Genomic DNA, 22,513 nt, shown 5'->3' with positions numbered 1-22,513 from the left:
TCGGCCCAGAAACGAAGCGTCCGCCAGCAGCGTAACCAGCCACCACCTCCGCGCGGCTCCTGCGGCCCTCCCGCGGCCGCGGACCCGCCCTGCCGCGCTCCTGGGCCGCCCGGCGGGGCTCCGCCAGCCCCCGACGCCCAGCGGGGGCGGTGCTGTCCGCGCTGACGTCACGCGCCGCCGTGCGACGCACCACGCGCCGCCCGCCGGCGTCCCGTGCGCGCCGCGGCCCGGCCTCCGCCTGCAGCTCCCGCTGGCGGAGCCGGAGCCGGCGGCAGCAGCAGCAGCAGCGGCAGCAGCAGCATGGCGGGCGCCCCGCAGGAGAACACGCTGCTGCACCTCTTCGCCGGGGGGTGAGTGCGGCCGCCGTTGGCGGAGGGCTGGGCTGGGCGCGGGGTTACCGCCGCGGTGGAGGCCCCGCCGCCCGCCGGTGGAGGCCCCGCCGCGAGGGACGGGGCGCGCCCCGCCGAGGTGCCGGGCCGCTGCCTCGGTGAGGGGCGGACTGGCGGCGGAGGTGGCTGCGGCGCGGCCTGGCACGCCCCTTGGCAGCGGGGAGACGGGCTGTGGGCCCCGGGCGCACTTTTCCACCCTCTCCCTCGCAAACCTGCGTGCCCTCTGGACACCCGTGGCCGTGACAGCCAGGCAGCTTTCCCATCGCCGTCTGGGTGAAGGAGGCGAGGCAAGCGGTGCCTTTCCAGAATTAGAAAATACATCCTTAGCGAGCCAAGCAGGAAGGGTAAGAAAGGACCGTGGTGCAACTTGAGGTCAGCACTGGGCAGAGCTAGTTGGGCTGCTGTGACATTTAGCTATATATAATTTCAAAATCTTACACAGCCGTGGCATCCAGCTCTGTTAAATGAAACATTTAAATCCTGCTTTCGTGTGTGGCTTCTGCTCAATCAAGCAGCAGCTGAGGGATGTAACCCCAAAAGCATTGTCCAGACAGCAGGCTTTATGCTTTTTGATGGACCATAGCATGATTTTGTAAAGGAAGGTGAGTATCTGCACAACACTTTAATAAGCTCTGCATAGGTGACAGTTAGTAGTGGAGGCTGTGTAACTGCCTGATCCATAAAATTATACGGAAAAGCAAGTATTCCAAAAAGGGAAACGGAGTGGGGGGAAGGAGAGTTAGAGGAGGTCCCAGTACTACTGATTAAGTGACTTGGCATGCCAGGCCACTTCTTTCAAGTTCTTGTAAGGAGTTGTAAACTTCTTTTTTTGTTTTTTTTTTTTTTGTTGTGCTGAAAGCTTAAAGCAACAACCCTACCCACCCCAACCCACAAACCAACAACCAAAAACCCTCCCAAAAAGCCTTGTTAATTAACTTACCACAGTAATTTTAATAGTAGTCCAGTAAGATCATTTTATGGTGTAAATTAAAAACAAGTTGTAAAAAAATCTTCTCTTGTGCAGATAGTAATTGCTGTTCTATGCCCTTCGTCCTTATCAGAAATCATCTTTTGTTTTAATCTTTTTTTAGTGGCTTAAACTATTTAACTAGTAGAATACTCTGTAGTGCTTGTCAGCTGACAATAGTTAGGAAGCCAACATGAAATCTATTGTTAGTTTAAATCTGTTTAATAGTAGACCATTGTTTTTTCTGTTGCTAAACAGGAGACTTCAGTCTCCTCTGACATGTCCCTGGAGCAGTAGGTTCATTTAATACCAGAATAAACACAACAAAGCTGGGTTTTTCAGAGACACTGCCCTTCTGCTGCTGACTTGAATACTATGCATTGTCCTCTCTTTCCTTGCCTCCCCCACTTGCATTAGAGTAATACCTGGGGCCTGTGACAGAAACTGGGCCTGAATGTGCACATGCAACTTGCTTGGATAGTAACAATGCCTACCCAGAACTCTAGGTGTCCTCACATAACTCATCAGATTATAAATAAATAGGAATTTTAAACTCATCAGAGTTTTAATCTAGTACTGGCTGATCAGCATCTTCCTTACTCATTTAATGTACCCTCTACCTTCTCTAAGGATCCTGATAAACAGCCATTTTCTGCAGCAGGCCTAGGAAGTCACCAGGTCCGACCTGATTTTGAGAGAGCACAGGGGAAAAGAATGGAAACACAGCCAGGAATAGCCTTCTGACCACTCCGGTATAAGAAGATTGATCTATTTCTAAAGCAGTGATGAAAATACAGCACAAAAGAGATGGTCTTTTAGGGTATACTGTCCTTGAAATGTTCATTGCTGGACCTGATCCTTGTTCTGCATATCTTGTTATTTACAGAGACACAGAAAAGTGTACCATCATTATCTTGCTGTGATGTTACAGAAAGGAAAATGAGACAGCAAATTTAGTCTTCTCATACACCAGCCAATGCTAAAGTGTTTGGTCCACTGCACACCCACCTGCCATCCAAACAGTTTATTTCAGAGTGGTTCCCTGTTCAAGGCCCTGAACTTCCATATCCTGTGTTGTGTACATACCTACTAATGCTATTATTTCTGCTTTTCAAGCAAGCAATGCAAACTGGATAGAACAAGAAATTGAACATCAGTTTTGAACTGCTGCCCAAGCTATTAAAGCACCTTTCTGTATATGTAAGAAATGTAGCAGGAAATTCATCATGTGTTTGGAGGGGTGCTGGACCAGGCAGCTGATAGGCAAGCTAGAAACCCAAATCATACTAGATATGAGGCTCTGTGCCATGTTTGCATTACACATTTCAGTTTGTAGTGGTAAAGGAGTCCTGCTCCATAAAATCTGATTAAAGGAGTTCAGCTGTGATAATATTTTGCTAGATCTATTTCATCATAAAAGGAATTTTAGAAAGAATTGTTAGTGTGTTAGTGCTTCAGTAATAGTCTCTGTTGAGGTCCTTCCTCAGTCCTTCAAATACCTTTGCACTTTCTTTCAGAGAACCCCATTATAATAAATGGGTTGTATTGTGATGTAAAGCTGTTTGCAGAACCAGGACCTTGGATAAAATTGCCCCTCCAGCAGAAAAAAGTGAAGTTCAGAATACTTTATAAGTTGTGTAAGATGCTAACTTTTGTTCAATTGTAAGGTTTTTTTTTTCAGATAAAGCAAGAGCAGCCCATTCACTTGAAATAATTTTGATAGAGACATTCTTGATATTACGATAGTTTCCTGGGAAAGTGAGGATGGGGTGTGGTGTCAGTTTAAGATGTTATACAGTATCCTTATGTGTGCACAAAAAAGGCAGGCCAGCCTCAGATAATCCTAATGGCCAGAAGAAAAGTGTTTAATACTGCAGAGGTTTGGAGCAATGAAATGCACTTCACTATTAGAAGGCATTCTCCACTTGTTGAAAGAGACTGCTTCCTATTAGGCAGCTTATTACAGGCAGACTCGTTGGCTTCCTTTTGTTTCTGTTCCTTTTAAGGCTTACACTAGTAACAGCAGTCCAAAGGATCTTGGGATTTTCATGGGAAGATGACTCTGAGGGCAGGAAAGATTTCAGAAGCAGCAAAGAGAATGATGCCCGAGTTGCACAACAGTTGTAAGCATGTTTACAAGTCTGGGTTCCTGCTTCCCTGCTGAAGTCAGTGCAGTTGTTGATTTTTTTTGGGGGGGGGGGAGGGGGGAGGAAGGGGGGGAGGGGAAAACTGTGGATCAGGCTGCAGCAGAGGTTACTCCATCTTGTCTTCCCAGCTGGAGTAATACTTGTTTACTACAGGTTTCCTAAGAAGTCGTATTTAGAGGCTGGAGTACCCTTCATAGAACTGTCAAAGAGCAGAAACTGGGAACAAACTTTTAATGTTGATTTCATATAGGTACTGTGTGATATGTCTTCTGTAGTAGTTTGGTTCAAACTGGGGGGACTGTTTGAATATAACCATGTTTGTGACTTTTTTTTCTGTCTTGGTATTAAGGCCTAAGTCCATGACTTCTTTGCTCCTATGTCTCTGAAAAACAACCTTAGATACCAAAGCTTGCCTAAGCCACCTGTAAGAGTTGGAAGCATACTTTGGGAAGGCTGGTGACATCAAGCTCAATTGAAGGCATAGTGACATCTGTCTCCACAGGCATAGGTTGATTGCCTCGGCTGCAGCTGAGAGGTTTGATGTGCTAGGTTGCTGAAAGCCTTGTCTAAAGTGTTTGGATTTGACCTGGGTTTGCCTGAGGTTCTTGTACAGGTGACAGAACTAATGCAAAGTTACTCCACAAATTAGTAACCAAACACATAGTGGGGAAAGGGACTGGTATACTGCTCCCACAGATGTTAATTGTTAAGCGATGTGCTAATGCTGACAAACCATTTGGGAAATAATGTTTCCATCTGTAAAATGGAGAGGAGCAGTCTTCACTTGAAGTACATGTGTCTGCTATACTCTGTGTAGTATACTTTGTCCAGGACAGCTAGAGTTGATGACGACTGACTGTCTTCCAGCCCTTTACCTAGTTTAGGTTCTCATGGGCATTATGTAGTTCACTAACAGTGTATCGGCACCAAGGAATGCCACAGGTGCTTACAGGAGTATCTATACCTGATGATAACATTATTAGCTGTAAATTTATTGAATGCTTAATAACTCAAAATTGAGGCATGAAGAACACAGTGTATTGTTTGGTACTCAATTTCCTATGGCATCTGAGAATGCAGCAGCTTGTTTTGTTTACAGTCTTGATGATACAGTAATGAAATATCAAAGACATAACCTGCTTTGCTGTTTCTGCTATATGTGTTGTGCTAGAGCATGTGGCATGTTTTAGAAAAACAGAACAAAATTCCTATTGCACATACAATGTTGTTTAAAATTTGCTGTGCTTGCTGTGAATATACTGCTCATGTTGGGATTTCCTTACCTGCCTTCATAGGCATGATCCTATGTCAGCAACCAGGAAAGCAGAGAATACTCTGCATAGGTAGTGCCATGGTTTAGCTCTCTCCTTGGGCTGTGTCACTGAAGTCAGTGGGACAGAGTTGAGCTGTGTTGGGGGAGCTCTATAGGCTTCTAAATTCATCAGATGGGTCCAGTCAACAGTACCAAATGATTTCCCAAGGGGTACTTTGACGTTTACAGCCATCCATGAAGTGTGAATTGACATATACTTGTCAACCTGGTTCTTAAAGTAGCCCATTAAGTATAGTTGCCAGACTTATTTGCACTAATACTTTTCTTGAAAAGTGTTTCACTTGACACCTGTCTGTCAAAAATTCACTGTTAAGTGTTGAGAGTAGGTGCTGTCCTCTGGGGAGGAAGTGGTAATTTCAACTGCTCACACAGCAAAATGTGTCAGGCTGGGTTATAAGTTATGATTCCTCTAACCAAGCAGCTCATCATCTTTGCTCATGATCTTGGTAAAGTTGGTGGTACTCTACTGAAAGATCATTAAAGGTTTGGGTGCTTTTTTTTGTTTGTTTTGCAGAACTTCCTTTCACATTCAGGATTGTGGTGTTATTCATATTAAGAATATTGCTCAGTGATTAAATCTAGGATGGATGAAGCAAGCCCTATTCTTAATTAAGATTCTTGGCATCTCTATCAATCATGTTAAGAGTTTTTTTCATTGGTGTATTGGGGGTGGATTTTGTAAAGATAGAAAGCTGGCAGCAAGAGAAAAATTGGAATTAGATTTTGAGATTTACATCCTTGGCATGTTTTTTAAACAGTGTTTTCTTTTTATGGAAGTAAATAATTTTTCTGCAGCTCTTAATGTCAGTACATTATGTATCTCCATAAACACAAAGTATGTTTCATAGTCTCAGACCAAGAGCTTCCGTAGTTCCTTTGTTTGGACATCACAGAGCAGAGAACTGTATTTTACTGCTCTAATGTCAATATATGCCTGGCCCATCAAGTAACTAGAGGAGGCATTCAAAACCTGAAGTACAAGTACTTTTTTCTCTGGCAATACGTGACAAGCCAAAGCTGATGAATAGCTGGGTGTCTCACATTGAAGAGAGTTTGTATCTGTGGTACATGCAGAGCACAGCGGGGAACCTCTTGTTGTATGCTTGCCATGTGACCTGTTGGAGATACTCTTATCATACTGTTTTGTTTCTGGGGAGGTTTCTATCTTTTGACTAAGGACAGATTTAGAGATTGTTTTGTGATTTTTGCAAGAGACTAGTGCAGTAAACACTGCTTAACGTGTATGGAACTGTAGTTCTGCACTTATGTATCAAAAAAACCCCTGATTCAAACAGGATGAAGACTTGGGGGTTTTGCCTTGATTGCAGCATACGGTTTTCCCAATGACATTTATTGGGCTGTGTAACCATAGTCTGAATCTTTCAGGGTTTATGGCTGTTTATGTAGCTGGGGGAGGCTGTTTGTTTTTCCTTTCTTCCCAGATGTAGGCATTTGGAACACCCTAGGAATACAAAGTGTTTCTTTTATGCACAGTGTGTTATTTTTCAGCCAGCTTTCCAGGGAACAGAGCAACACCAGGGTATGATGCATAGAATTCCCACCTGAAGGAAAATCAGCTCATCTGAGAAAGCTGCCCAATACATCAAAGTCCTTACTTGGAACTATCTACTGTGTATTTATATTTGGGACGTAATGTATGCACCCTGTTGACATTCTGAGAATTGCTCTGCTGGATAATGATTTTTTCTTAAATGTTGCACTGACAGCATAAACTATGAGCTGTTAAAACTGATGATGCAGATATTAACTCATTGTGTTAAGTATCAGAGGATTATATATGCATTACCAGAAGTACTTAAATGTTGAAGGCTGCATAAATCAACTGGATTATCAAACTAAAAGGGTGAAGGCAAGGAGTGGGCTAAGAAGGCAGGAAGACAGCTTATGCAGAAGAGAATATGCCAGAGAGGCTAAAAAATTGTATGGCAAGATGTCACTCCAGACTGAGCTGCTGGTAGTTCAGAAACAGCAAATGGAATTTCAGTGTTCTGAGTTTATGAATTGTTACTGTGAAAGCATTGTTTTATTTTTCATAAATGTGAAATAAATGAGGGCTGAAGACACCACACTAGTGGAGTGTTGGTAGGTAAATGAATTGGGAATTAAGGCAATCAAATTCTCTTCATCAAGTTCCCACAGACTTACAATTTCTCTTGAGTATGTTGATTACTCAGGTGTTAATTGTGTCTGTATTGGATATACGTAGTAGGAAAGGTGGCAGTGGGGATCTGCAAGAGGGATCCTCAAAACACTTCCTGCTCCAAGTTAATAAGTGTGAGCTGTGGGAACAGGGAAGGTTTTGCTGGAGGAGCCATTCTTGACCTCTCTTTTTCTTCCCAAGATCTAATTTCAGAGAAATGTGAGCAATGTGAGATGCATCTGACAAAACAGAGAAGGATGAACTGAAACGATGTCCTCCAGAGTAGTATTGACACAACAGAAGGCTTGTGTCCAGGCCCTAGTTCAGTACACAAAATAATCAGAGGCCTGATAAGGTCTTTGTGAACACTGTCATTTTTGAGCCAAATGACACACAGCTTCAGCTTCTGTGTACCTAGTACTATGAACAACTTGTGACTTTATTCAACAGTCAAAGCATAAGTGGTTTACGAGGGATGGAGGCAAAGCACGCTCTTGTAGTATCTGTCACTTTGGATGTGTGGATTGTCCCGAGTTTAGTTTTTCCCCCACCTTTCAGCAGGGAAGAGGAAGAAGCAAGAACTTAAAGGAGAACTCATTGAAGCATGCTACTAAATCATATTGCCAGTCTCGGTGAAAACAGTTTCTTCTGTTGAATGCCTTTGTATCTGAAAAGCATAGTATTTGGGATCATGTACTTGGACAGAATTTTGCAGAACATGAAAACTGTGGTAAGGAAGTTGTATTCCCCGGCCATGTGGTCTAAGGTGTCCTTTTGAATATAAAGAACCTTAATTTTTGTGGTTTTACAGCCAGGGTGGCCGGGCTGTTAGTGCAAGTGCAGCGGATTCAGGGTTTTGGCATAGAATGGTTACTGTTTGGTATAATACATACTGTTTCAGCAAGCAAAATAAGCTGTACTGGGTAAAGCATTTATAAAGTAGTATGTATCTACAGCTTGGATTTTTCTGCCATTCTTGGCTTACCGTTTTTCTTGGGTTTAAAAAAAGATTCTCCTAGTAAAATAGTTCATGTATAAATGGGGCTTTCGAAAACATGCACTACTACCTTTATTAATGTCCTTTTATGGATCTCTGTTTCCAAATTAGTGCATGCAAACTTCTTATGAGTCTAGCAAGCAAAGCTTTTTTTGTCCGCAAGACAAAGGGTAGGATTTTTATTTTTCTTAATTCATCTCCCTTTCATGGAAAACTACTTAAATTACAGTTTCACATGAACATCAAAGAGAGTGATGTTGCTGACTCGTGTTTTCGAAGGAAAATCACAAACACAGGTTTTTGAGGGAATCGCATGCTTTGACACTTGTGTAAACAAAGAAAATATTTCCTAGTCAATAGATTCAGTTGTAGTAAATGCCCTTGGAAAAAAACGGAAGTCTTCAGTTAAGTCTTCCTAAATCCCAATGTGTTTGATTAATAAAATTTAATCTGTAGTGCCTTTTAGCCAACTTCAGCGTTATGCTTAACTGTGAAGTTGACAGAAGGGACATTCAATTACCAAAGAGGAACAGCAGCAGGGAGAGAAATGGTTTGACCAGTCACTTTCCAGATCACCGATTAAAAATAAAATTAGGATTCATACACTTTATATTCTTGGCCCGGTGTGCTTTTTCTGAGGCTCCGTCTGAGTACAGAAAGATGAGTATATGCCTATTATAGGATCGTTAATTTCTTCTTTATAGATATGTTTATATGTGTGTGTGTGTCTGTATATACATACATACACATGTATGTGTGGGTGTACAGTATTTTATTTTTTCCCTTCTGTTATCAGAGTATAAGAATTCTGTTCTTTAGTAGCCTTTCTGTCATGTTGTGTTTTCCCACCCTCCCTCTCATCATAGAATCATAGAATCCTTGCAGCTTCCTCCCCCTTACCCCCAAAAAAGTAGTTGATATCCATTGTTTTTAAGAGGGCCTAACTTAGTAGTAGTTACTAACATAGTGTAGTTTTGATATTTGCTACTTCTGTAGACAGCTGTTTTAATTGTAAGTACTGAATGGTGAAGAATTAGATCGCTGTGTTTTGAATCTATAGTGTCCTAATCCCCAGTGGCTTGTTCTCATCAGCCAGCTTCCTGCTTCCCATAAGAAAAATCCGTCCAAGGGTATGTCTGGTTTAGGACAACAACCTCTGAAACAGGGATGCCTCTGAAGTTTTTACAGGCAGAATTCCAAGTCCTGGCAGAACATGGGACCAGCAGATGGTCAGTCAGGGATTTTTTGTTAGTGCTGGGTATCGTCTTCATGTTTACCAATCTCATCACTACACATGATCATTATAACAGTTTCTCAACGTTCTCTCCCCTCCCCCAGGGCTTGGGAACAATCCCCCTTGCCTAATGCCAAAACTGCCCTGCGTCCTAATAATTTGTCGACAGTGCGGAGCAAGTGGAGACAGGTCTTCAGATTTTATTTGTATGCCATGCTGTGATTTGACACAACTGTGCAGCTATGTTTTCTTGACTCTGCCTTGTGTTTAAATTGTATTTTACAGATGTGGAGGAACAGTTGGTGCCATCTTTACTTGTCCCTTGGAGGTAATAAAGACTAGGCTGCAATCTTCAAAGTTAGCTTTCCGGGCTGTCTACTACCCACAAGTTCAGCTGGGGACCATCAGTGGTGAAGGAATGGTCAGGCCGACATCTGTATCACCTGGGCTCTTCAGTGTTCTCAAGTGAGTACTGCTCCTCCTGTCATTCAGTGTTGCTTGACATCAGTGATCTGAGTTGCAATTCCTGTGTGCAAACATGGAATGCAAATTTTGCTCCAGACTTGCACTGGAAGGATTGATGTCAGTTGGGCTTCTGCCTCAGCAGTATAAAGATAAATTATTCTTTTAAAAACACATACATATTCAGGACTCCTGAGCGTTCCTTTGAACTTCCACAGAAATTTGTTTCCACCACTTAGAAACTTGCCGAAGTTAATTGATTTGAATAAGTGTCTGGAGGTGTTATTTTTAAATTGTCTCCTCACATTTAGGTTTTTTGGTAGTTATGACTTCCGAGGGTTCAATACACAGGACATACTGTAAACTCTTGACATGCCTTAGCTTGTGGGACCTATCACAGAAAATATTCCAGAGGAAAGGACTTTTTCTCTTTTTTGACACTGAGAAGTGATGTCTTTGTCCCTTATTGTGAATAATCATGTTGAGCATTGGAGCAGGTAATCCTTGCTAGCTGGGGCCAGTTCTTGGCAAATGACTGAAGGACTGAATAAGCCATATATGCTTTTTTCTTTGTCCTGGACCCGTTCCCAGTTTGCTTTGAGTAGATAGTAGAGATACTTGTTGCTATTGCTGCCCATGCTATTTACCTGTTTGATGGAGGGAAGTTTTAATCCCCTGTCTTGAAGCACTCTCTTTGGAGCATCATATAAAAGTGAGAGTGTAGCCTTTCCTTCACCATAATGGATCAGCGGTTTCTGATTCTCTGCACTCAGTGATGTGTGTCGGCCCCTGATCTGTCTTTGAAGCTGGCCCTGCACTGAGCATGAGTTTGAAGCAGATGACCTCCAGAATTCTGTGTTTCCCATATATTTTAAGTTATACTTGTCTGCACTCCTGTGTGGATGAGCTTTAACTGAAACTTACGGGAGTGGGTGAAGGACACTTTTTGCAAAAGCAGCCTCACTAAAATACAATATCTAATTGGGGTCTTGGAAGCTTTTATCTTTTCCTCAGCAATAGCTGACTTAATGAGCTCCCGTCTGTTTGCTATTGGATGTTATATTTGCCAATTGTTATGCATCAATCCTATCTACACCTGTATTACTTACGTTCTACTTGAAAGCTTTGTGTGGTTCAGACTGCAGCAGCTGATGCTCCAGCTGTTCCCTTTTCAGATGCGTATTCATAAAGAGGAAATGTGAAATCATCTAGCTTACAACTGATGAATAGTTTTACCAGCAACTCAGAAGTCTAAATCTCTACTACTGTATTTCATATCAAAGCACCATAAACTTATGGTTCAGACCTCATGCAAATGGATTCAGTTTATTTGGTTCATTGGGCACCCCAGGGTGATGCAGGGAGCTCCTGTTTAGATCAGGTAGCAGAAATGCCAAGGAAAATAATGACTAGCAGAGCAAGTCGAGTGATTTTATGTAAGGCCAACATGCTTGGCAGATTGCCTGGGGAGAAGCTGCACAGTTATATAACAGTACAGTGCTAATTCAAATTCTCTGCAGAACTATCTGGCTAGAGTCATTCTGGGACTTGAGTTTCTGTATTGTAAACAGTGCTGCTTTCCCCTGCCAAACATTTCTTTGTCTATTCAGAGGTGAGTCTAGAGCAATTCGTGACTGAGAATGTAAGGTAGTGCCAGTTGTCTTTGATTTTCATCTCCTTTCTCTTGCTATCTTTTCACCTTGCAGCACTGGACTTTAGGCAGCCCTAACTAAAGGAAGTGAAAACTTCAAGGCACAAGGCTCTTAATTCATCCTTTTGGCCCATCTTTTTCTGGGATTGGCGTTTTTGGGTTTTTTTTTTTTAGGATGAGAGGAAATGGTTTAAAATTGGGTCAACGTTTTAATATATTTATTAAGCTCATTAAATTTGGTGACTATGATCATGATTTCATTTCACTTCAGGAATTGCCCAGCTGCGTGTATCAAAAAGTTTTCAACCTTCTTACTTCAGAGGATTGAAAAGTGAGAGTGAAATATTTATGCTGCCATTCCCTTGCAGGCAGCATCTATGAAGAACAGATAATGCTGTTGATTATGATCTTTCTGATAAAGTACAAATGTATGAAGAAAGAAGTGAAGTTAGGTCTCTTGCTTTTACTCTTCCATCCCTTTCTCAATCCTGGTCATGCCTGCATTGCCAAACTGGATATGACTTGGGCCTTCTGGTTTGGGAAAATTGTGTGGCTAAAGCAGCAGCCATAGAGCCCTACACATAAAATTGCTCTGTAAGAGCTAAAGGTGTTGAGTATGAAAGCCCCTTAACTGCTGTAAATAGAAAGTAGGTACTCAGAGGGGCAGGTTAAGCCTGCTGCTGAATAGCAAGCTCTCCAGAAGGACATGCTGTTTTTGTCTAATGCATTTAAGATTCTCATGAGTCACCCCAGCTGGAATGTGCAGTCGTGACTGCTAAGTGACAAAGAACAAGTAGTTGGTGGATCTGTCTCCTTGGAGACACTCAGCCCTGGAGTTTACAAAGCAAGTTCAACTCTTGCAGAAAAAGTATTTCAGAAGCTCCTATATCTTCTTCTGTCTAATGAGCTTGGTTTTGGAATCTGGGGGGAACATTCTCAACAGTGCTAATGACCTAGAAAGCAGATTCTGAAAAACTGGCAGTTCCAACAGCTGCACGTGAACTACCCATGGAGCCTGGTGTAATCTGGATTTTCTTGCATTGTTTTCACATGGTGAGTTCAGTTAAGAGGGCTGCTGTCTAGCAGATTGTGCACTGAAATCCCAGTGATTCCTGGACTGTACCTGGCTTTCACTGGTAGATACTTGGCTGTTTACTAGTGTTTGGCTGTTGGTTTAGTCCTTGTAAATATGTCCGCTGTTAGTAGTGCAAGGAATTTCTAAGATAAGTCTTTTTTAATGAGGTACTTCAGCAAAGTATTGTACAGAACTTGGCAGCTGCTGGGGAAGCTGTCCAAACAGTTTATGTTCTTCAGAGAAGTCCTAGCCCAGCGTGCCTTCTAAGGTATGAGGGAAGATGGGTGGAAATGGCTTTGGAAACCTGGGATGTAGAAATTGCAGAACTGCAGGAAAGCATTATTTGGTGATCTTCCTGCTTTAGACCTGATCATGAAGTCCAGTCCTGACAGTGATTCACAGCAGTACCTCTGTAGTTGGATTTTACTTAGGAAAGATGATGTGAACTTTTTGAATGCCCTCAAAACCAGATATCGCTGAAGTACCTGGCGAGACATAGGTTGTAGTACGGTTGCCACATTCAACTTCACTCTGGGGGAAAAAACACATTGCTAGGTAATTGTGAAAGGAAAAAGGATTTCTTTTTTTCATGTCTCTACACAGGAAGCAAACTCCTGAATTGCCAGATATGGAGTATGTCATATGTATGCCATACAAAGAATGACAAAAATATTCTTTGTTCATTAGAGTCAACTGTCACTGGATTCTCCATGAAACTTTAATTCAATTTCTGACAGCTTTCAAAGAATGGAAATTATAACCTTGTGCCACATGACATACATCTGCCTGTAGTGCACTGAAGTTTTATGGTATAATGGCTTTTATTCAGTAGCGTATAATTCTGCTAATTTTCAAGTATATTATGTAGCTTAAAAGATAATAGCTTCACAATTAATACTTACTGCTTTTGTACAGTTCTTTTGACTGACTGACAGAACAAGAAGCTTAACTTTTAACCCAAATACTATCTTTTTTTTTTCTCCCCCTGTTTGTTTTTGTTTTAAGGTCAATTCTGGAAAAAGAAGGACCAAGGTCACTCTTCCGAGGGCTGGGTCCGAACTTGGTTGGAGTTGCACCATCAAGGTAAATAGTTAAACTACTGCTAAAACACACATTTAAGGTACCTACTACCCAAATGTTGCAGTGCATTTGTGATTCAAAAGAATAGGTCATGAAGTTATCCTGTCTGTAAACTGAGATTTATGCATGTATACTGCACAGTATACATACCAATACTTCTAAAAATCTGCTTTACACTTGCATAACACTGGAAGGTGCAGATTAACTAAGTGCAAGAGCCACCTGCCATGTGCTTGGGAAAACAAGAGAAAGTAGTGCAGAAAAAATCCGTAGGATTAATATTTGTGTTTTTCTAATATGATTTGCTGCTTCCCTACAAATACATAAAAGTGCTTGCTAAACACTGAGTAGAGGTTAGATGCCAGGAGAGAGGAGTACCTACCTGGTCCTTGATTGCCTAAATTCTTCCCAAATAAAAAAACTGCAGCTGAGGGGAAAATTTCTGCCACATAACCCCGAAGTGGGGGGTGTGTATGTGTCCCCCTCCTTTTTTTTTTTTTAACAGCAGCAACAAAAGTAGCTACAAAGTTTGTTTGTATTTGGAAGTCTTACAGGCACCTAAATGGTTTCTGCATGCACCTATGACTGTCCCATTTTTGGTGGGGATGAAGATCTTTGTGCCTAGCAAATGTTAAAAGTTGTTAGCAACTGGGAAATTGGCAGATGTTCTCTGCCTGAGATTGAACCAGTTAAAAGGGAACTTGAAGAGTGGTGTACTCCCTCTCTGGCCTCTTGCCTACTAGGTAGGATGTTCCCCCCGGAAGTGGGGAATCCTATTTCTGTACAGGTAATCTTGCAGCAGGGATCTGAATCCAAGACTACCTGTTTTTTCATGCAACTCACGCTGTCTTTTGTGTTCCTTCATATTTGTCCATAAGATTGGAATAAGGTACTTTATGGAAATTCTTAAATTGTAGCCACCCATATCCACCTTTTTCTAGAAGTTCACTTCAAGGAGCTGTGACCTGAATGTACTTGGTTCAGACAGCTTCTTACTCATCATATTGACTGTTGCAGATCAGCTGAGCTTCCTCTATTCCTGTGCATTATGTAGGGATTTGAGGTGTGTAAAACGTCTTCATTTCAGTGCAGGGTTAAGCATTTAAAGCACGAAGTGCTGCTAATGCAGTTACTGTGCTGAGCAAATATATGGAAAATATAGGCTTCAGGAGGGAAAGTGACATTCCCAAGTTCACAAAGTGTGTTTAAGGCCAGAGCTGGTGTACGTATCTAATGTACTTGCTTTGTCTGCAAGACCATGTTGCCTCTCATCTCAAGACTTGGTGTGAAAGTAAAATATTTCTACCCTGTGGGTGTCAAGTCAGATAGTGGCACTGTAGTATAAAGAGGAAAAAAAACCCCTGTATCCTTGTAGATGGAAGTAGTCATGTGGAGGCCTCTTTGGAGAGAAAGCATTGTTTTTGGCAGGTGGGGAGAAGAATAATAATGTGTCTAACTTGATGTTATGATTGCATTGCTTTTCTTTTTTTTTTCTTCCCCTCCATAGAGCTGTCTATTTTGCATGCTACTCCAAAGCCAAAGAGCGATTTAATGGCATTTTTGTGCCCAACAGCAACATTGTGCACATCTGTTCTGCAGGTTCTGCAGGTATGTATTTGTTATTCATCTTCCAAATGGTCTGCAGCAATACCCCAGTGTCGAGCCCCTCACTAATAGCAGGCAATACATGCATTGGTATCTGTGTGGCTTTAAGATGCACCTTAATTCTTTTAAGTATTTATTCCAAGCTGCTGTTGCTCCAAGACTTCTATCCCTCTTGACAGTTGCAAAATGAATAGAATGAATCATAAGGCCGGGACTGGACTTTCTGTCTGTCTGTACAGGACCTACGCTAACACACCAATCTTGGCTAACAGCTCTGGATAGTTGTGGTACATGAAGGTGTACAGAGACCAGTATGTGGCACATTCCGAAAATGTACACTTAGCTGAGGCTGTATATGCCAGAAAACAGGAGTTTGCTAGCTCCTAACTTACCTTGTTTACAGAGTGACTGTTTTCCTGTTCAACACTGAAATATTTCTAGGTTGTTGTTTACTAACTTGAGATGAATTTTTTTCCAACTGCAATGCTATGGTTAATGTCTCTGTAAGGAAAAAAAAAACAATATTAGTAGACACCAACAAACATTTGATACTGTTTTAGGATGTTGTATTTTTCCTACCAGGATGGGGGAAATAGTTTGTTCTTGTAAGAAAAATACTGCAGAAGAGCTCCACTAGTTCAAACATCAGTCATGAGAGGGATCATTAAAAATAATCTTTCCCAAACTAACCCCTTAATTACGGGTGGATTCTGTTAATGAGATGGCTCAATGGCACCACCTAGAGCCTTGGGGAAAACAAAAGACTAAGACATGTGTGTTTTGCCCTCAAGTTCCCTTTTATCTATTATTCTAAAACCCAGTCAGTAGGGTATCTTGCCTATAGCAGTCTTTAGGAACATGAAGTATATATTTAAAATAGTTGCAAAAAGGAAGAATCGTTTAAGAAATTCCAAGGCCATTGGTCGATGCCTCCTGAAGCTTAACATGAGATGGTTCTCTGGCAAGAGAGAGACTGTAACCCACGCACCTGCATGTCTCTTGAAATCTCTAGGTGGAGCTGGTAACTGGGACTGTCTCGCTGCACAGTGTATAAAGTTCATGTTTGCTATGGCAATACACTGGCCTGGATTCAGCTATACTTCTGGTTTTCTTTTCTCTTTTTCAGCCTTTATCACGAATTCCCTGATGAATCCAATATGGATGGTGAAAACCAGAATGCAACTGGAACGGAAGTAAGTAATTGATTGACGGAGATTGGATGCCACTGAGTGGCTAAGGGAGCCTCTGGAAAACTGAACTTTCACGTTTTTATTTGTGGCTCTTTGTACTTTGATAGATCTTGCCTAATTGTTTCCCTGACTCTCAATTCCACCTTTCAAGCCACCATGCCTGTGCAGGTCAGAGTTAAGGTTCTGTATGTCCTACTTCAGTTTCATGCACAGTTACTATTGAGATGGATGTGGAAGTTGCTTTGAGTGCTGGCTTAGGTTCAGTTTCTGGTGTCACTGTAAATCTTAAATAAAGTTGGGCATAGCATTAATTTTCTCTTGGATTCCTGCCTACAGAATCTTCTGTACTTCAGGGGTTGATGTTGAGGATAAGTATATCAAGAACTGAAATGCTTTGATGCAGCAATAATAGAAGCTATGATGATAATAGAGAATAATAGAGGTCAGAAGAGCTCTTGTTGGAGGCTGAGCATGAGGTTGCAGTCTGTGTCCCATCTAGCAACATCACTTGTACTGATCCTAGGTTATACAGATGTGTGCGCTACTGCAGCAAACCAGGGTTACTGATACCCAGCTCGGTAGCTGTAAACAGAAAGGGTGATGTTTTTAAATTGTAATGAAGCCATATTAGTTTCATAAAACATTCTAGAGGAAATAAGAATCTCTTGCAGTGGTTTGATGTTCTTTTGCTTCCTTCAGCATTGTATTAGTGTTAACCATACCTCCTGAAGGCAGAGAGGGAATTTGACAGTAATGTCTTTTAGTTGAGTGATTCACAGTCACTGGTGGATATTGAAGCAATGAGGGACTCTGCTAATAATGTGACTGCTTAAAATAGAAATTCCTTCCTGCAAGGACATTTTAAGTCACGTAAGAAGAATCCTTTAAGGCATCACAACTTATACATAATTTATAAGACTTAATTCCAGCACTTCACAGGGTGGCACCTTTGAACTGAGTGTTGCCTCTTAAAATGAAAGATGATTTCTCATGTAGCAGACCTCTCTCTTGGCCTGCTGAAGATGGCTTTAAACGGAATTTCTAGTTTAACACAAAGCAGGGTTTCTTCAGTGCTTATTGTCTTTTAAAGCATTGGCATGAACTGGGACAGAGTGCTAGAACTTGAGCTGAAGGAATTATTGAGTATGTATTAGTGAATTAGTAAAGCCAAGTGTGCACTCTTAGCATGATAGTCCTGCTCTGTGCAGCTTTCCTAGAAGGTTTTTGGAGTAAAACTTAGCAGAGAACCATTTCTGTAGTTACAAAAACTGCTGAAAGCCATGAGTGTTTTAATATTAATTATTTTTCTGGGCTCATTGTATGCTTTGTTCTGTTTGGTTTCTTTTAGAGTCAGGGGTTCAAAACCAATGAATGCTTTGCAGTGTGCTAGATATGTTTACCAGACAGAAGGTATCCGCGGCTTTTATAGGGGCCTGACTGCCTCCTATGCTGGGATTTCTGAGACCATTATCTGCTTTGCTATTTATGAAAGTTTAAAAAAGCATTTAAAGGAAGTCCAACTGCCCCCTTCTCCTCCTAATGGGACCGAAAGGAACTCGACAAACCTCTTTGGACTGATGTTTGCTGCTGCTGTTTCCAAGGGCTGTGCCTCTTGTATTGCTTATCCACATGGTATGTTAACTTTTCCATTTATGATTGCAGTAGAACAGCTGTTGCCTGTAATCCAAGATGAATTGTGGTGTTTAAGGCTGTAAAATTCATTTGCATGGACAAATGGATGTACTGTGACATGTGCATATGCATTGGCATTTTCAGTACTGGTCCCACCATTCCTAGGTAGCCACATAGTTCATGAATGGAACTTCCTAGTTTAAAAACAACTCAAAAAATGCCCAGAAGTTGAATGCTTAATGCTTCTGTTCTCACTGGCAGCCTTAGCGTACCCACAGCCTTTGGGATTCTGTGATCAAGTGGTGGGAAACACTTGTGGGCTGAGCAATGTTATTCTTTTTGGAGAGTCGTGAATGTTATTATGGTTACATAGGAAGAGCAATATTGATTACAAGAACATTAGTGAAGCATTTAGTTCTGTAGTAGCTTGAATGAGCACATAATCCATTTATTCCACAGGCAAGGGAACTCATCTTTAACTTTGCTTCTTACCTGAAGGGCAATGTGTACAGGATTCCATGGCTGAAAGTACTGCAGGCAATTGGTACAGGAATATTTTCATGCCACTGGATTTGCATACGCTTTCCTGGTAATGGCATGTTTCTCAAAGGGAAGGTTTAAGTCTTGTTAACTTTGGGCTCTGTTTTGCTTTTCTGCAGAGGTCATACGGACACGACTGCGCGAAGAAGGCACTAAATACAAGACTTTCATTCAGACAGCACGTCTGGTAGCATGTGAAGAAGGCTATCTCGCCTTCTACAGAGGACTCTTTGCCCAACTCATCCGGCAGATACCAAACACAGCCATTGTGTTGTCCACCTATGAGTTAATTGTGTATCTGTTAGAAGACCATGCAAAGTAGCAGACCCAAGACTCCTGTTACAGAGTGTAGACCAATTTCTTCGTTGAACAAATAGTCCTTTGAGAGACTGGTGCTGGTGGCACTGCTGGTGGAAAAACCACGAGTCTGTGACCACCTGCTGGATATTTCGTTTTGGATTCATGCTTTCTGAAAGGTCTCAAGTCATTAATGTTAATAGTTTAATTATAACTTTTTTTTAACTTAATGATAATTAAACTGCTACTAAATTAAATTACACTATTTAATTTAAGTATATGTTTGTCCTTTTTCCTTAAGCACAGCCATATGTGGTCAAGGAATGTACCTCATACTATCAAGTTATCTCTTGGACTGATGTTCATTAAAACTGTATTAAAACAGGAGAGGAACTGGTTTGGAAATTTGAAACTCTGTGGTCTTATTACTGAAGTCATGTCACTTTTTAGGACTATAATAGCCTAATGCCCAAATAACTTTGAGAGTTCTTCTGGTTTATTCAAGGTGCATCATTCATTGCTGTGTGAACATCCTGGAGTGTTCAAGTAGGACAGGTTTGTAGTGTGTTTCTCTTTTGGTGGTATGTACACTAGAATCTCTTAGAAAAGCCACTTACACTGGCAGCATTGCTGGAATATGATTGTGGGAGGCTTCTAGTAAAAAATTAGAGTACAGGGTGCACCTATGCATTTGGGACACATGCTTATGCTACTGCCTGTAAATAGATCTGTCATGACGTGGCTTTTAGACCTTGATTTTTTGAAGCACTGAGAGCGTAAGGACAGTTAGTGATTGTGGCCTGGCTGCCCTGTGGAAATTCCATGAGATGCAGGAACTTGGTCATGTATTCTGACATCAGCCTTTTACTACTATGGGGATTTTTTGTGTTAGATTTTTCTTATACTTCAATGCTAGGGGTCTGGAGAGTGGAAGAGAAGATAAGATAGGTCCCAAACACTATAGACTATAAATGCAATTCTGGATTCTGCTTTACAATATGATACTTGCGAATATGTCCCTCTTGATTTGATGTCCTTGTAGAGCAGTGCTTCTGATGGGAATGAGATACTACGTTATCTCATAGACATGTCACTGGAGTGAACACCCAAAAAATCCACAGCCTGTGTAAATAGTTTCTTTATGTCATTACTTGATTTCTTACTGAAGGAAGTAAGGACTTGCCAGCTTAGTGCAGCCTGTTGAACAGTTCTCACATTTCCTATAGATAGGATATCTGCCTTCCCCTTCAGATTCAGTATCAAAGGGGAATTTTTCAACAGTAGTCGTGATACAGTTCTTACCTTTCAGTTATAAATCAAATATCCTGCATACTTGAGATTAGTCTCTTCATAAATACTATAATATGCTTTTACTTTTAGTCTCTTTACCACTTGCATTGCAGCAGTACCTTGTGATTAAAGTATTGTATGTGAACAATTACTGGTAGTGCAGGATGAAATATTTCAGAACTCAAATGGGTAGATTTGTGTTTTGCTTTGGCCATACTATGCTCTCCTATTCATTAGTGTCATTTGCTTTGGCAGCTGAGACAAACACTACAGCATTTGAGCCCAGCTTCAGTCTTCCCTGCTGTTGAACTGAACAAGGAGCTTCTCATGATTTGAGCAGGTGTTGAGTTCTTGAGCATAAACAAGTGTTTACGGACGTCTTTTGACTTCAAGGAACGTATACAGCAGAGGTGGTGTTTGGACTTGGAAGGATCATGCAAAGCATTAAGAAACAGCCTAGTAGTGAGTAGGGCTGTCTTTTATAAGATAAAGTTTTCAGGCTAGTATTTTGTTGCAGAAATATAATGGGTTGATAACTGGATTCAAACCTTCATGTTTGTTCTCATTAGAGCCTAGCTGATGACTGGTACTTGAGGTCATATTTGACATCAGTGTGATGGAGGAGCATAGTGCAAAGAGGGTAGAATGTGTGTATATACCTCATTATGAGGCAAAACTGCAAAAATAACTGATTTCTATTATTCTTACTCAAAAGAACATATCACATTTACCCCTAAGCTAAAATAGGAAACAGCTGAGTAACTAAAAACTGGCATAGCTTTTTTTATGGAGACGATGAGCAGCAAAAGCTTTAGTCTCTTTATAGGAGTCAAAACTGTCGCACAGTGCTGTTTCTATTTTTGAGAACTAGGACACTTGTGCTGCTACTTTGAATCGTTTTCTGAGATTTGCTTTCTTAAGTTAGTATTCCTCTGTACTTACAGTACCCTAGCTCACTTTTAAAATGTTAGTCAAATGTGTAGAGTGCTGATATCTTTTGAGAATGAGGGGAGGGAACTCAAACCCTTTTGAAGAGTTTGGGACTAAGCAAGAGGAAGTGAACAAATTTTTGTTATGTCTAAATCTGATGGAAAATCAGGAATTCTGATGGATGTTTTTATTCTTTAAGCTTTGCTACCAACCCTGACAGAATTAGTCTTAATTTGGTAGGGGGTTAATAAGCTGTATTGGGAGCTAATAGAATTTCTGGATTAGTATGATTTACTCCTTTTGCCTTCCTCTCTCTAATAGAACTTTTAAAATTCACTAACCTTTGATTCCTTAACCCTGTAAACAGTTAACATTTTTACGTGATGCTCTGTGAGCAATCCCACTGATGTCACTGAGTATGGAATAAGCCTATTACCAAGGGAAGAATTTGAAGTAGGTTTTTTTTTTTTTTTTTCCCAAAGGGATATCTGAATTTAAAACTTTCTCTGGTAGTGAAAGAAAAACTAAAAGCTTTTTTCACTGTTCATTCTACTTCTTCAACTTCCACAGGAAGTCAATTTCATGGAAGGTAGGTAAATTTATTACTGGTTAGAGTTTCCTGGGCAGGTTTAGGCTTCATTACTAGACGCTTTGTAGCTTAATTATCAGTAAGGTGATGAAACTGTGGTCGTATCTGAAGTGACCACAAAGTTTCCATTAACTTTACCCAGGACTGAGTCTGTTCGTATTCATAAATTAACAGTTAAATTGAAATTACAAACACACAGTTGTTACAATAGTATGACCTACTCACGTTGATTATTTTAGCTTTGGAAGAATTTCTTAGGCATCTGAATAGGCCTCAGGTCCTTACGCTATTAAGACTTACTGCCTCCCTTTAGGTGTCCATGGTTGCCGTGATCCCTCAAAATTGTGCATTTACTGGTGGTTGTAATACATTGCTTTTATTGTGATTGTGCCCCTCACCATGATTTATAGTTGTTTTGCAGAATTTCTTCATTAGCTTCTTTAAGGAGGAAACTTTTGGTAAACAATACATCTATGGTTGGTCTGATACAACAGATATAGTTGATAGGGAGGGAATTCTGTAGAAACGTAAGTCCTAAGGACTTGCCTAAGGACTTGATGTGCCAAATGACTGGGTTCTTCCTCCTATCATTTGGTCTTATAAAACAATCCCTAAATAATTGCGCTAAACAATGAGAGAGAGATGGGAAAATTATGTTCCCCTCGCATTTATCAAGAGGAAATAGTCACTGTTGTTCCATAGAACTAATTCCCATGGTTAAATCTGTGGAGATAGAAATGGAACAGTTAAGACCCCAACCACAGTTAAGATAAGCTTTAAAGTACAGCTTACTTCTAGTACAAATACTTGTCTCTGAAGAGCTTTTCAATTTGTGGATTTTTAAAAACATGATGTTGGCACAACTTGGTTGTCCTGAATTTTAAGCAGTTCTGTCTATTGTGCTGAGAGATTCTTTTTTGTTTTAAGCAGGAAAAAGAGCTATG

General features: G+C 41.0%; 1 protein-coding gene across 1 annotated transcript; it reads left to right on the top strand.

The window, feature by feature from the left end:
• Nucleotides 1-300: 300 nt before the first annotated feature.
• On the top strand, nucleotides 301-18,996 carry SLC25A33 (solute carrier family 25 member 33; the record flags this gene model as incomplete). The annotated part of the gene is made up of 7 exons (XM_082009306.1): nucleotides 301-350; nucleotides 9,514-9,693; nucleotides 13,422-13,499; nucleotides 15,004-15,104; nucleotides 16,228-16,294; nucleotides 17,640-17,923; nucleotides 18,583-18,996. The coding sequence occupies 7 exons, from the start codon at nucleotides 301-303 to the stop codon at nucleotides 18,783-18,785; spliced, it is 963 nt and encodes a 320-aa protein (XP_081865432.1). The 3' UTR covers nucleotides 18,786-18,996.
• Between the last annotated feature and the right edge of the window lie 3,517 nt (nucleotides 18,997-22,513).

Source organism: Phaethon aethereus, assembly GCF_964289735.1.
Source record: "Phaethon aethereus genome assembly, chromosome: 21".
NCBI lineage: Eukaryota > Metazoa > Chordata > Aves > Phaethontiformes > Phaethontidae > Phaethon > Phaethon aethereus.
Note: the sequence above shows the minus strand (reverse complement) of the source record. Positions and strands in the feature narration are given on the sequence as shown.